General features: G+C 35.0%; 2 protein-coding genes across 2 annotated transcripts; both read left to right on the plus strand.

Moving 5' to 3' along the window:
* Positions 1-560: 560 nt before the first annotated feature.
* On the plus strand, positions 561-3,787 carry LOC133295145 (CBL-interacting serine/threonine-protein kinase 21). The gene is made up of 15 exons (XM_061493941.1): positions 561-815; positions 916-978; positions 1,067-1,138; positions 1,213-1,320; positions 1,398-1,469; positions 1,687-1,740; positions 1,906-2,031; positions 2,138-2,227; positions 2,320-2,445; positions 2,540-2,647; positions 2,735-2,854; positions 2,978-3,043; positions 3,150-3,224; positions 3,301-3,407; positions 3,500-3,787. The coding sequence occupies exons 1-15, from the start codon at positions 654-656 to the stop codon at positions 3,558-3,560; spliced, it is 1,410 nt and encodes a 469-aa protein (XP_061349925.1). The 5' UTR covers positions 561-653; the 3' UTR covers positions 3,561-3,787.
* Positions 3,788-4,852: 1,065 nt separating this feature from the next.
* On the plus strand, positions 4,853-5,383 carry LOC133295146 (pathogenesis-related protein PR-1-like). The gene has a single exon (XM_061493942.1). The coding sequence runs from the start codon at positions 4,853-4,855 to the stop codon at positions 5,381-5,383; it is 531 nt and encodes a 176-aa protein (XP_061349926.1).
* The last annotated feature ends 9,767 nt before the right edge of the window (positions 5,384-15,150 follow it).

Consider the following 15,150-nt stretch of genomic DNA (forward strand, 5'->3'; position numbering starts at 1 on the left):
CATTTTTTTTTTTTGGTTACAAATTGTTCTATTCTAAACCCGATGCTCTGGATCAAAATTAAACACAAAACGTAAATACTCAAGCTAGGTTGTTTGACATTTCATAAATCATAAATTCATAATTGTCTCAACACTAATAGATGAGATATAGATCAAATCAAACAGATAACAATGTGATCAACAATAAGTATCACGAACGACATGATTTCCTAATTATCCAGCGTTTGTGGTGGTGCTACTTCCACATTCCAATGTGAAATATTCAAAGACATGATTATTTTAAACTGCTAACTTCCATTCAAAACACGTTCCTCAGTCCAAACCACTAGCCAAGCAGCTACCCGCCTGGCACGCTTAACTAACTAACTAACTACCTTTCCTTCTACGAAAAGCATACTCTAAGCAATTTTGACTCTTCCTTTACCTCTCAAAAGCTATAATATATTTCATTAATTTGTCTAGTGAGACTCAAATAAATCTACATTTTTAATGGATAAAGAGGACCAACACTGGCCATAATAAATGGACTTAGATATAATCAAAACTGAATTCAGAGTCAAAGCAAAAAAGATATAGCATACAGCTACAGAGATCATAGCGAGGAAAAACATCTTGTATAGAACCAGTGCCAAAAACTGGATGCCAAGAAAGTAATGGGGTCTGAAAAAAATATAGGGAAGTATCGGCTTGGAAGGACACTAGGAGAAGGTAAATTCGCTAAGGTTAAGCTAGCTGTGAATTGCAACAATGGTCAGAAAGTTGCGATCAAGGTCATTGATAAGCATATGGTCACGGAAAGCAATCTTAAGCATCAGGCAAATTTCGTTCTTGTTCTTCTTTTCCCTTCAGCAAGTAGCAGTTAGCACGTTATTATTTACCTTTATTGATCAATGCAAAGGATATGACACATTTCAGGTCAAAAGAGAGATTAGAACAATGAAACTTCTGCATCATCCCAATATTGTCAGAATTCACGAGGTATACCTGCTAGTGTTACAATTCTTGTGAAGTTTGAAGATATATAGTATCATTCTCAATACTATTTCTAATGAACTTCTTAAAACAGGTTATTGGCACAAAAACAAAGATATACATTGTGATGGAATATGTATCAGGAGGACAACTATTAGACAAGATGGTGAGAATCAACAGTCTCTCCAAATTGAAACATAATGTACTTATAATACTTCGATTCTGATAATTGTTGTGCAGTCCTATGCTAAGATGTTGAATGAATGTGAGGCCAGAAAACTATTTCAGCAACTTATTGATGCCGTGGACTACTGCCATAACAAAGGAGTTTATCATCGAGATCTCAAGGTAAGTTTAATCAACCTACTTTGTCTGTTTGAAAGAGAGTTTCGAAACCTAACTTGAATCTTGGCATGCCATAACAGCCAGAAAACTTGCTTCTTGACAGCAAGGGAAATCTTAAAGTGTCTGATTTTGGATTAAGTGCACTGCAAAAGGTAGCATTGTTCTTTAAGTCTTGTAATTGGTTCAATTTTCCCACTCTTCCCGTTAAATCCGACTAGCGAGGCAATCCTTGCTGTTCCTGGATTCGAACTCATGACCTTTCAGTCATGAAAGAATAGTTTTACCACTGCTCTCCGGTTTGCCCTCTTTAATTAGTTCAATTATAAGTAAATTTTTTTTATTGATTGTCAAATTTTGAAACATTAACAGCCTAATGATGTCTTAAACACGCGATGTGGCTCCCCGTGTTATGTGGCACCTGAGGTAATTAAAAACTGCCTTCATTATATAACATCTAACTGGGTCTGGTTTATCAAGTCAGTTTCCAAGGAACATCAAAAGATAGGGTGTGGGAAACAGAGCTAGTAACTGCATTTATGGAATACATGTATTATTGATTCTATGACCCCTTTACTTCGTCATATGCAGCTACTATTGAGCAAAGGGTACGATGGAGCAGCTGCTGATGTTTGGTCATGTGGGGTGATCCTTTTTGAATTACTTGCAGGCTATCTACCATTTGACGACCAAAACTTGATGCGCTTATATAAGAAGGTATACCCAAATATTCTATACCATAGAATCATAATAATGAAAAATAAAACTCCTAGTCTCTGATACAAATAATTAACATTTTCTGATAACTTTCATGTGTGAAAAGATATGGAAAGCAGAATACACGTGTCCATCATGGTTTACTCAAATTCAAAAGAAACTAATTGCCAGAATACTTGAACCAAGTCCTCTAAAGGTATAAGAAATTCAAGAACTACTACACTGTGTTCCTAAAGTGTAATTAATAGATAATAATTTCTTCCCACTTCCTCCCCATCTCTCATGCAGCGAATGACCATACCAGATATTCTTGAAGATGAGTGGTTTCAAACAGATTATAAGCCTGCTTGTGCATGTGAATTTGATCAGAACATCAACTTGGATGATTATAATGCTACTTTCGATTCAATCGAGGTAATTTGTTAACAAATAGCAAGAAATTACAAAGCAGTTATAGAAAATCTCACTTGGAGCCGTGTACTAAATTGTGTAAGAATATGTGCAATAGGAGAAAATCAGAGAGTCAACGATATCGAAGTCCTCAAGTTTCATTAATGCGTTTCAACTAATAGCCATGTCTCAGGACCTTGATCTATCTGGCCTTTTTGAAGAACAGGCAAGTGTACAAATCTGAAAGAGGATTTAACTTATCTAAAGGTTTCATTCAATTACAAAATGCTAATGTTGTGATTTTCTTGTTTAGGATCACAAAAAGAATACAACAAGGCTTGGATCCAAGCACACAATCAATGAAACAATAGAAAAAATAAAAGCTGCTGCAACAGATGTAAGACTGTCAGTAGAGAAAATGAACAACTTTAAGGTATAACTCTGCTTACTTTGATTCTTAAACACATTGATGTAAATATGTACCTTTTTTTTATGACTGGAAATATTTATTTTTTCTAGTGTCTGGCAACTAATGAATTGTCACTCTTAATATCAGATAAAAATGCACCCTAAACAGATAATGACTAGATGTTCTAGATCATGCTTTGACCTATCAGCCCAGGTAACTTACTCATTTTATTGTTAGACACTCTCCCTCTTTTCTTCTTTCTTTGTTTTATTGTTGAAGAAAGTTCAGTTCTTCACTATACATGTGTGGCAAATGTCAGGTGATAGAAGTTGCTCCAACTCATTGTGTTGTAGAAATATCAAAATCTGTTGGAGATCTAAGAATGTACAACGAAGTAAGTACACAAATATCCTGTTAGCTGAATATGAAAGCTCGTTAATTTAGTTTCTGATTTTAATTTTGATTATCAGTTTTGTGAAAGTCTATCAAGTCTTCTGAAACAAAAATCTGCTGTGCCATCACAAAGCCAAGATGCTGAGGATCTATGCGCCACTGGCATAAAAAAGAAAGATGGATGGTAGTAATAAGCCTATGTTACATTACTTAATGGTGATGATATTGTTGATTGCCACCATTTGCTTATTGGTAGTTTTCAATTATCTATTTCAGTTATGATGAAGAGCCAAATAGTGAAGATAGTGAAGGTCTTCGTGGCTATAAATCTGCTTGAAGATTGACTTAATCCTTGTCTCCATATTCCATTCACTAATTAGCGGAGTTCACAGACAGGGTAAGGCATAGATGACTAAGAATAAAACAAAGTCCAAGAAAAGTATATTTCCACAAAGCTAGTTTCTTGCTTGAAGTATTTATTCTTTTCTCCTTTTCATCTATCTTCTTGACCGAAGCAATGCTATTCTTCTTTATTTTAATTTTTTGATTTTATTTTCTGCCGTCCTCGTTACTTCATTGTAAAATATGAGAAATATAAAATGGCATTTCCATTGCACATCATGACGAAACTAATTAACTAACAATATGTGATTATAGAAATTTGCATTAATTCAATGGATAGAAACTGCAAATGTAACGAAAAATATATCCATTGAATTATCATTACAACACCAAAAGATGGTAGTTCAGTTGATGCATAGGACATGTGGGAGAAAAGTGTGTATTTGATCCTCCCTATTATCATCTTTGAGTAAAATTTAAAGTCATAATCTTGCACCTGCCCCAAACAGAGAATAGTTAAAATTAAAATTAAAATTTTCCGTTCTTTCTATTTCTTGGGAGAATTTCAATTTGGGAAATCTTGACAAAAAATACTTCCAATTCAATAAAATAAAAATAAAAATAATCAAACAAGAGTTTAACAATGTTCAAAAAATGGTTAATGGGTTAATCATTTGTTCAATTACTATGACGACTATATATTCCCGTGAGTACTAATGCTTAATTCGTTAATATGCTCTAAATAATATATATGAAACATCAGAATATAATTTAAAATATAATAGTATCGTAACGCTCAAGTTTACTTTGATTGAAATGTTAAAGTTCTTGCACCTTATCAAATTATACATAACAAAAAGCAATTAACGTGCTTAAAAAGAAGGGGAATCCCGGGCTCTTTGGACGGGGAATAATAGCGGGCCAATGAAAATATAGAAAAATAAAACTGACAAAGGTTTAAATTAAATATATTTCTTTTAATAGTAAACTGGCAATCAATCTACTACCAAAAAAAAAAAAGTGGACGGGGAACAATAGCGGGCCAATGAAAATATAGAAAAATAAGACTACAAAGGTTTAAATTAAATATATTTCTTTTAATAGTAAAGTGGCAATCAATCAATTATTACCGAACATGGAAGCAATAAGGACCAGTAGTTAAGAATATTGTTCTCATTCTGATCTTAAGTCTCTAGCTGCTGCATTCCCTTATATATATAGAAGTTCATTACATTTACATTTACATTCATTCAAGCCAAGTAGTAAATCATTATCCCACTCCTCAAAATGAGCCATTCAAGTTCTGTGAGCAAGAGATGTTTCATCACCATCACTACGACCCTGTTTCTGTTGCTGGTGACAACAACCAATGCCACCCTCCCAGACCAAAAGGGACAAACAATCTTTGCAAGCCAGTTCTTGATTCCCCAGAATGCTGCACGGTTGGCGCTGAGAATGCGGCCATTGGTGTGGAGCGCCAAACTAACACGCTACGCTCAGTGGTATGCAAACCAAAGAAGCAATGATTGCGCCCTTCAGCATTCTAATGGACGATACAGTGAGAACATATTCTGGGGTAACGGCACTGGTTGGACCCCATCACAAGCTGTCAAGGCTTGGGTCGAAGAGGAGCAATGGTACAATCACGACCTTAATTCTTGTGATGAAGGACAAATGTGTGGACATTATACTCAGATTGTGTGGAACAACACTAGGAAGGTTGGCTGCGCTAGCGTTACCTGCTCTGGTGACCAGGGTACGTTCATCACTTGTAATTATCATCCTCCTGGCAACTACATTGGAGAAAGACCTTACTGATATATATATATTCCCTCAAACATAAGGACATAAAGTCATAGCCATATCCTCCCCTGGCTATGCATAATTATATAATGCATAATTATATGCTCCCCTACTTTGTTGTAATTTTACTTTTTAAGGCTTTGTATGAATTTAGAATAGTATCAAGATTAGGGAGGAATTTAAAGATTTAATCCTAGATTGTTTGCTACGAAGGATACTCATAATTTATCAAAAAAATAATTGTATTAGAAGTCAGCCTATTTCATCGGGCTATATTTGTGTTGTACTTATTACAAGTTATAACTTTATGGGTTGTGTCTACTTAACCCCTAAGTTCAGTCTTGGCCCAATCTACAATATGATTGGTCCCGTTTAATTACATGCCCACTAATTATGTTACTTGTGATTTGCCAGCTCATTTTTGTTTTGGACGCCCATAAAATTAGCATATGCATATGTCAACTATAAAGAGTGAAAAATGAGTATATATTTTGTTTTCGAATTCTCCCATTATTGAAAATGAGTATATGTCAGCTTAAAAAAGAAGTAGAAGAAGAAAATGAATATATATCAAAATTGTTGTACAGCAATCACGTGGTAAAAAATTCATTTCTCTTAATTAGAGATTTCGAGTTTGAGTTCTAAGAATAAAAAAAAAAAATTTGGGAGAATTTCTCTATAATGGATCTCATAATATTTGAATTAACTAGTCAGATAATCAATAAATTGGTAAATATATTTAAAAAAAAATTGCAGTCGAAAATACAAGCTATGAATTTTCAATAAAAATTGTCACGTGCGGTCTGCAAATTACCCAACCACTTATATATATAATAGGAAAGGCTTAAGAGAATACTTGTATAACACAGATGTGGAGTCCATTAGAAAATTAGAGAATTGGGCCACTGAATCAGCAGTTTGACCTAAAAAAACATAAATGAAAAAAGTTTTAAAAATTATATAAAAAACTTTAAATTTTTATTAAAAACACAACGTAATTATTATATTTTAAAGATGAGTTCATTTTTTCTGCAGTTACTGCAGATAAATTATCTGCAGTAAGCCTAATACGACGTCGTTTTGGGGTGAAAATCATGGTGCTTTTGTAATTTTAATTTATTTCAGGGTTATAATAGTCTTTATATTTATAACTTTTTAAGATTTCAATATCAAAACGACGTCGTTTTGGGAATAAATGTAGATAACATATCTGCATTAACTGCAAAAATATTTTCCCCTTTAAAGATTTATAATTTAACATGAGCTTTAATATTTCTACAGTGAATGTAGATAAGTTATCTACATTTGCTCCTAAAATAACGTCGTTTTGGATGAAAAATTAAATAATTATAATGAAAAAACTACTATAACCTCTAAAATAAATTATAATTACAAAAATACCTTAATTTTTACCTCAAAATAACATCATTTTGAATAGAAAAACGAACCCTTTAACATAATAATTAAATACAGTATGAGAGTGTAAACACAAAAGAGAGCTTTTAAGAGGTCTTATTAAATAATTTTAAATAATTGTGTAAAAATAGTTAATGAAAACTTTTTAAGTAGGATAAATAAGTTCAAAAAAATTAGTTTAGTAAGTAAAAAAGGTTCATATTTTCTCATGTTGCATGAGAAAATATTTTTCTCCTACACACACAATTCAAAGGTGGAGCTCACTCTATATTTTTTTTCTCTCCTCTCTTCTTTATTTTGTGAGTGTAGGAGATTAATCTTTTTCTCAATGTAACATGAGAAAAAGATTATCCCATAAAAAAATTATAAGAACCGAGTCTAAGTTTAATCACGTCAATGAAAAAAAAGTATTCAACAACCTAATTGGATTGAACTTGTCATGAGTTTTGCTATACAAGTCCTGGAACTGTCTTTAAGATCCATCTCATGAACAGTGTAAGTACTATTTTTGTTGCTCCCAAGGCTTTGTTTGGGAGTTTGGAGGAGAAAAAAAAGGAAAGGAAGGGGATCCAAGAGGGAAGGAGGAAAAAGAAGGAAAGAAAATTGAAGGGTATTATCTTCCCCTGTTTAAAAGTTAAAAAAATGGGAAGGAAAAAAATGGAAGGTTAGTGAGATATTTTTACCATTTTAAATTAATATAATAATTATATTTTATAAATTAAATTAAATTTAAAACTTCTAACAAGATTATTTATGTACTTTTCACATTATTAAAAAAGATCATATTTTCAACGAAATTTTTAAGGCACAAACGACGAAAATTAAATCAAAAAATTATTTTTCCATTGTAATACTTTTTATCGAAAGGTGAAGGAATTTTTTATTCATTGAATTTTTTTACAGAAATAAAGTTTTTGTTGAAAATTTTGACGTAATTTAGTTTCTGTCAAAAGTTTTAACGAAAATAATTTCTTAAATATTTCGATGCAAAAATAAAGAATTTTGATGGAATATTTTTTTCGTCAAAATTTTATACAAAAATATTTTTCGTCAAAATTTTTTACAGAAATATTTTTCGTCGAGAATTATGGACGAAAATTTTTACAGTTGAAAATTTTGATGAAAATGCTTTTTATTGTAAATTTTGAGAGAAATGTTTTTCATCGAAAATATTTGATGAAAATGTATTCTATCAAAAATGTTGATGAAAATTTTTTTTGTCTAAAATTTTGACGAAAATATTTCACTTGAAAATATTCGACGGAATTTACATTCTATAAAGAATTTTGACAAAATATATTTTCGCCAATTTTTTTATAAAAATATTTCCTGTCAAAAATTTTCGATAAAAATGTGTTCCGAGAAATATTTTGTTTGAAACATTTTTTGTCGAAAATTTCAACGAATATGTTATTTTGTCAAATATTTTGACTGAATTTAGATTCCGTAAAGGATTTTGACAAAAATAAATTTTCGCCATAATTTGTTACAAAAACATTTTTTGTCATAAATTTTATGGAAATATTTTTCGTCAAAAATTTTCACTAGAACAAATCTTTGAAAATTTTGATGGAAATATTTTTAGTCGTAAATTTTGACGAAAATATTTTCCTTCAAATTTTTTGATGGAAGTATGTTTCGTTGAAAGTTTTAACGAAATTCAAATTCTATCAAGAATTTTGACTGAATTATTTTTCCTTAAAAATATTGTGTCAGTGATTATGGCCAAATTTTTTTCGTCTCTACTTTCGTCTTTAGTTTCGACGAAACTTTTTTACGACTATATTTTCCGTGTAATATGATTTTTGTCAAAAATTTAGATACTATTTTCGACAAAATACTTTTCGGGCAATAAATTATGTCGTTATTTGAGGCTTTGTTTGGGAGTTTGGAGGGGAGGGAAAATAAGGAGATTCAAGGAGGAGAGATGGGAAGGAAATTGAAAGATATTCTCTTAGGGGTGTAAATGGGCCCGGCCCACCCTACAGCCCGGTCCACCCTACAGCCCGGCCTACATTAAGCATGGCTTGGCCTGACCTTTCAGAAAAGTAGAGCAGGCTTAGGCTTTTAAGAAAATCTTTTTAACAAATAGGTCAATTTTGCCAAGCCTGGCCCAAAGCCTTGTAGCTGGCCTATTTAATTTATTAAAAATAAAATAATAAAATAATATTTATTTTATGTGACATGGCAAAGTACCAATACCAACCCTAATTTTTAGATGAATGACATTCTATTGTAGATTTTATTTCAGCACCCAATAATTGTATTTTTCTTATTTTCCCCATTTCTTTGACTCTATTTCTCTATGATATACATTCTAGAGCTGGGGTATTATGTTGACTCTTTCTTGTTTGTTATTTTTTTCTTATGAGAAGTACTAGTGCATGCATGAATGAAACTTTCTTTGCTCTATACAATTTTTTTTGTGCTTAGTATCTACAGTGGTAGGCCTACAAGGCCTATAGGCCATGTCGGGCTTTCTTATTTTAATAAATAGGCCAGGTTGGCCTACAAATAAAGCCTTTAATAGGCCAGTAGGCCAGATAGGCTGATTTTTTTTTTTTACGTAGGTTTGGGCCAGAAAGGCCAAAGCCCAACCCATTTACACCCCTATATTCTCTTCTTTTGTTTGAGAGTTAAAAAATGACAAAGGAAAAAATTAGAAGGTTAATGAGATATTTTTATCATTTTACAATATTTAAAAAAATATATAATTATAATATTTCAAAATTAAATTAAATTTAAATTTTAAAAAAATTTATTTATCGACTTTTCACACTACTAAAAAAGATAATATTTTTTTCACCAAAAAAAAAATAATACTATTTTTGATGAAATTTCTAAGTTTTAAACGAAAAATAAATACGTCTTTGACCGAATTTAGTTTTCGTCAAATGTTTTGACGAAAATAGTTCTTAAACATTTTTGACGGAAAAAAATTCCATCAAAAATTTCGAAGGCATGAAGAATCCCATCGAAATTTTTTTGTCAGAAATGCTTTTTTATCGAAAATTTGACAAAAATATTTTCAACGAAACTTTGGACGAAATTTAGACTCCGTCAAGAATTTTGAAGGAATTTTATTCGTCGAAATTTTGTACTAAAATGTTTTTTGTCAAAAATATTTATGAAAACGTTTTTCGTTGAAAATGTATTCCGTTGAAAACTTTGAAGGGAATATAGTTTAATAAAAATTGTTGACAAAAAATATTTTGGTCAAGAGTTTTAACTAAAAATATTTTTCGTTGAAAATTTTCGATAGAAATGTGTTTCATCGACAGTTTTGACGAAAATATTGTTCGTTGAAAATTTTGACGAAAATATCTTCGTTGAAACTTTGGACGAAATATAAACTAAGTCAAGAATTTTGGAAGGAATTTTCCGCGTCAAAAATTTTATGGAAATTTTTTTCGTCAATTTTTTTTTACGAAAATGCTTTCAGTTGGAAATGTGTTCCATTGGAAATTTTGACTAAAATGTTTTTGTCGAAATCAATGGTATATAGATTCCGTAAAAAAATTTGATGAAATTTTTTTTCCGTCTAAATTTTTGCAAAAATGTTTTTCGTTGAAAATTTTAGATAAAAATGTGTTCCATCGACAATTTTGATGGAAATACTTTTCGTTGAATATTTTGATGAAATTATTTTCGTCGAAACTTTCGATAAAATTTAGATTCCGTAAAAAAATTTGACAAAATTTTCGACTGAAATATTTTGCCTTAAAATTTTCTACCGAAATATTTTTCGTAGAATTTTTTTGATGAAAATGTGTTACAACAAAATTTCGTCAAAATTTTGAAGAAATTTAGATTCTGTCAAGAGTTTTGATGGAATTTTATTTCCGTAAAAAATTTCTATAAGTGATTCTGATTAAATCTTGTTTTGTCTCTAATTTCGCTTTTAGTTTCGACAAAAAATCTTTTTTTTTCTATATTTTCGACGAAATATGATTTACTTCAAAAATTCTGTCACTATTTTTTACAGAATATTTTTCGTAGATAAATGTTGCTGTACATAGTATAGAAGTCTCACATTGTGTATATGTGTGTATATTTCTTACTTAGTTTAATATATAAATGAAATCTCCTTCGTGTAGTTGACACAAGGATTACAATGTATACCTCTTGTCTCTTGGTAATTAACATGGTATCTAGAGCCTAACAATAGGAATCCTAATCCGCATTTTTTTTTTCCGGTGGACCACTGTCTGCTAAGTAATTTTTTTTCCCCGGAAACAGTCATATCTGTCAGTTTCCGGCTTCCATATATCGTCTACGGACTTGTCTGATCACTGCCGCCATTAGGCACCACTATCAAGCGCCGTTGACCGCCATCCACCGCCGTTGACTGCCGTCTCCGATGACTTTTTCGGAGATTTTTCCTGGTGAAACCCATACCGATCTGATCGCCACGAGAAGGCACTCCTTTCTGTCCAGGACCCATCCTCAGATCCTCCTACACGCGCTCTCACGCGCGTCAAACAGCGGCTGCAACCCGTTTTGTTGCAGCGGCGCGTCCCACTCTGGTTTGTCGTCGGACCACCACGGTTCCCTTCGTCTTCTCCTTGCGCACTTGGATCTGTCCTCACTTTGTTGTTTCGACTTCGTTTCGGCTTCCTACGGTGTCTTTTCCCTTGCTGGTCACTATTCACACACGTTTCTTTGCTTTTCGTTGCTATTCATTTTTGTTTCAGGTAACCCATGGCTGATTTGTGACCCCACGATGCATCCAAGGGTTCTCAAAAGGCTGACCCGCCTGTTTTTTCTAATTATGTTAATGTTCCGATGCACGTCGACAAGTTGGATGGCTCCAATTATGATTCTTGGGCTTCTGATCTCCGACTTTGGCTTGATGGACAGGACTACACTGACCATCTCATTACTAAGGCTGAGTCCATCTCGGTAGATGTACGCCCTCATTGGAAAAAGGTTGATGCTCAGTTATGTAGCATCATCAAGTCTACCATCCACTCGTCCTTGAAGCAGACTCTTCGTGCTCACGTCACTTGTGAGTCTGTTTGGCGTAAGGCCAAGTCACTTTATACTAATGACACTCAGCGACTCTATGGCGTTTGTCAAAATTTGATCACTACTATTGCTGCTCACCGACTTGATGTCTCTATGTCTACTTACTTGGGAAAAGTTCAGGGCCTCCTTCATGATTTCAATGAACTGTTGCCGCCTGCTGCAGATCCTGCTAAAGAACTTGAGCAACGCAGCATGTTCTTCATGCTCATGGCTCTTTATGGTTTGCCCTCGGAATACTCTGTCAACCGGGTTCAGATCTTGGGTTCTACTACTGTTCCATCGCTGGACTCTGTTTGGTCTATGTTGCTTCGCATTCCACCTAAGACTGCTATGGAGCCTGCAGTATCTGCTCCCTCTTCAATTGACCCATCTGCCCTTGTCTCCAAGGGTTTTGCACGTGGACGCAAACTCTCTACGAGACGCTTTCTCTGCACTCATTGCAACAAGCCGGGCCATACTATTGATCGTTGCTGGGATCTTCACGGTCGCCCTCCTCGCTCTGCTCATTTTGCTCAGACTACTGTTCCTGCCTCGGACTCTGCTTTGATTGCTGGATCACAGCCACCTGGTACCACTGTCTCTGGTGTACACACGAGTAATTCCTTTGCTGGTGTTTCTCACTCGCCCTCTCTTGGTCCATGGATTCTCGATTCTGGTGCATCTGACCATATTTCTGGTAATAAGTCTTTATTTACCTCTCTCTGTACGTCTGGTCCCCTGCCCAGTATCACTATGGCTAATGGGTCACTGGTTCAGTCCCAAGGGATTGGCATTGTTCTCCTTTTTCCTTCTATTTCTATTGAGAATGTGCTTTATGTTCCTCATTCTCCTTTCAATCTTATTTCCATTAGTCGCTTGACTTAATCCCTTGACTGTATTATTTCTTTCACTAAAGAGTCTGTCATTTTGCAGGATCGGAGCTCGCGGAGGACACTTGGCGTCAAATCTGAGTCCAATGGCCTTTATCAGCTTTCAACTTCTGTTCCAGTGTGCTCTGTTGTGGATTCTCCGCTTACTATCCACGCTCAGTTGGGTCATCCAAGTCTTGCTAGCTCCAGAACATGGTCCCACGTTTCTCAAATTTATCTAGTTTGTCTTGTGAGTCGTGTCAGTTAGGGAAACACACTCGTAGTTCGTTTCTCGATCGTGTCAGTCGTCGGTCTTCGTCTCCTTTTGCTTTAGTTCACTCCGATATTTGGGGTCCTAGTCGTACCGTTTCCACTATGGGGTACAAATATTTTGTAACTTTCATTGATGATTATTCTCGATGTACTTGGTTATTTTTAATGAAAAATCGGTCTGAATTGTTTTCTATTTTCAACAAGTTCTTTAATGAAATCCTTACTCAATTTGGTGTTTCGATTCGCATTTTTCGTAGTGATAATGCTCGTGAATATTTGTCTCATCAGTTTCAAACCTTCTTTGCATCTCACGGCATCCTTCACCAGACATCTTGTTCACACACCCCTCAACAAAATGGGATTGCTGAACGCAAGAACCATCACCTAATTGAGACCACTCGGACACTTTTATTACATAGTCATATCCCCTTTCAGTATTGGGGCGATGCTGTCCTCACAGCTTGTTATCTCATTAATCGCATGCCTTCCTCCGTACTTAATAACCAGGTACCACATTCTGTGTTGTTTCCCCATCAACCTTTGTACCCACTCACTCTTCACATCTTTGGTTCTACTTGTTTTGTCCACAATCTCAGTCCTGGTCTTGACAAGTTATCTGCTAAGTCACATAAATGTATTTTCCTGGGTTACCCTCGCTCACAAAAGGGTTATCGTTGTTACTCTCCCAGTCTTCGTCGTTACTTTGTCTCGGCAGATGTTACATTCTTTGAGTCTATTCCATTCTTTGACTCCTCCTCCCATCCCAATGATTCTGTTGCTACTCAGCTACCTTTACCACCTGTTTCAGTTCACTATATACCTTCACCATCTCCTTCTTTAGATGTCCCTATCCCTGTTCCCCCCTCCAGGTCTATCATCATCAGCAACGTCCCCCTGTTCCCCAGGACCCTGCCCCCCCGAGTCTGCCCCTATTGTTACTGAGGCTCCTGTGGACTCACTTCCGTCATCATCTCCTACGGCAGCTCCGATCCTTCCGTCTGACATTGATGTGCCCATTGCACTTCGAAAAGGTACTCGTGATTCTCGTCCCCCTCCCAGGTATTTAATAAATTTGAGTTATCATCGTCTTTCACCATCCCATTTTGCTTGCCTCTCTTCTCTTTCTTCTGTATCTGTTCCTAAGACTACAGGTGAGGCGTTATCACATTCTGGTTGGCGACAAGCCATGATTGATGAGATGAGTGCACTTTAGAGCAGTGGTACCTGGGATCTGGTTCCCCTTCCCTCTGGGAAGTCTGTTGTTGGCTGTCGATGGATATACATGGTTAAAGTTGGTCTGGATGGTCAGGTGGACCGTCTTAAAGCCCGCTTGGTGGCTAAAGGTTATACTCAGATATTTGGCCTTGACTATGGTGACACATTTTCTCCCGTGGCGAAAACGGCTTTTGTTCGCCTCTTTATTACTATGGCGGCCATTCATCACTGGCCTATGTATCAATTGGACATAAAGAATGCTTTCCTCCATGGTGATCTGCGGGAAGAGGTTTATATGGAGCAACCTCCTAGGTTTGTTGCTCAGGGGGAGTCTAACCTAGTTTGTCGTCTCCGAAAATCCTTGTATGGTCTCAAGCAGTCTCCCCGGGCTTGGTTTGGAAGGTTTAGCACTGTTGTACAGCAGTTTGGCATGACTCGAAGTGAGGCTGATCACTCAGTATTTTACAGACACTTTGATTCAGGTTCTATTTATTTGGTAGTATATGTTGATGATATCGTTATTACAGGTAATGATACTCATGGCATAACTCAGATAAAACAACATTTGTGCCATCATTTTCAAACAAAGGACCTTGGAAGACTCCGATATTTCTTAGGGATAGAAGTGGCCCAATCCAAAGATGGCACTGTACTATCACAGAGAAAATATGCTATGGATATTCTTGAGGAAATAGCATTGTTGAATGCTAAACCCGTCGATACTCCTATGGATCAAATGTCAAGCTTTTACCAAATCAAGGGGAGCTATTTTCTGATCCATAAAGGTATAGAAGATTGGTTGGGAAACTGAACTATCTCACAGTTACTCGACCAGACATTTCCTTTGCAGTCAGTGTAGTAAGTCAGTTCTTGAATTCTCCTTGTGAAGATCACTGGAATGCAGTAATCCGTATCCTCAAGTACATCAAGACTGCTCCTGGCAAAGGTCTTATCTATGAAAACAAAGGTCATACCAGAGTTGTAGGATACTCAGATGCTGAT

This window comes from Gastrolobium bilobum, unplaced genomic scaffold, assembly GCF_033153095.1.
Source record: "Gastrolobium bilobum isolate Gb01-03AN ecotype WA unplaced genomic scaffold, APGP_CSIRO_Gbil_v1 utg913, whole genome shotgun sequence".
NCBI classification, from domain to species: domain Eukaryota; kingdom Viridiplantae; phylum Streptophyta; class Magnoliopsida; order Fabales; family Fabaceae; genus Gastrolobium; species Gastrolobium bilobum.

Excerpts from the sequence above, each read along its gene's own strand:
- LOC133295145 (XM_061493941.1), top strand. The coding sequence starts at position 654 with ATGGGGTCTGAAAAAAATATAGGGAAGTATCGGCTTGGAAGGACACTA. Across the intron at positions 2,855-2,977 it reads AGAAAATGAACAACTTTAAG|ATAAAAATGCACCCTAAACA; the intron begins GTATAACTCTGC and ends TCTTAATATCAG. Across the intron at positions 3,044-3,149 it reads GCTTTGACCTATCAGCCCAG|GTGATAGAAGTTGCTCCAAC; the intron begins GTAACTTACTCA and ends GGCAAATGTCAG.
- LOC133295146 (XM_061493942.1), top strand. The coding sequence starts at position 4,853 with ATGAGCCATTCAAGTTCTGTGAGCAAGAGATGTTTCATCACCATCACT.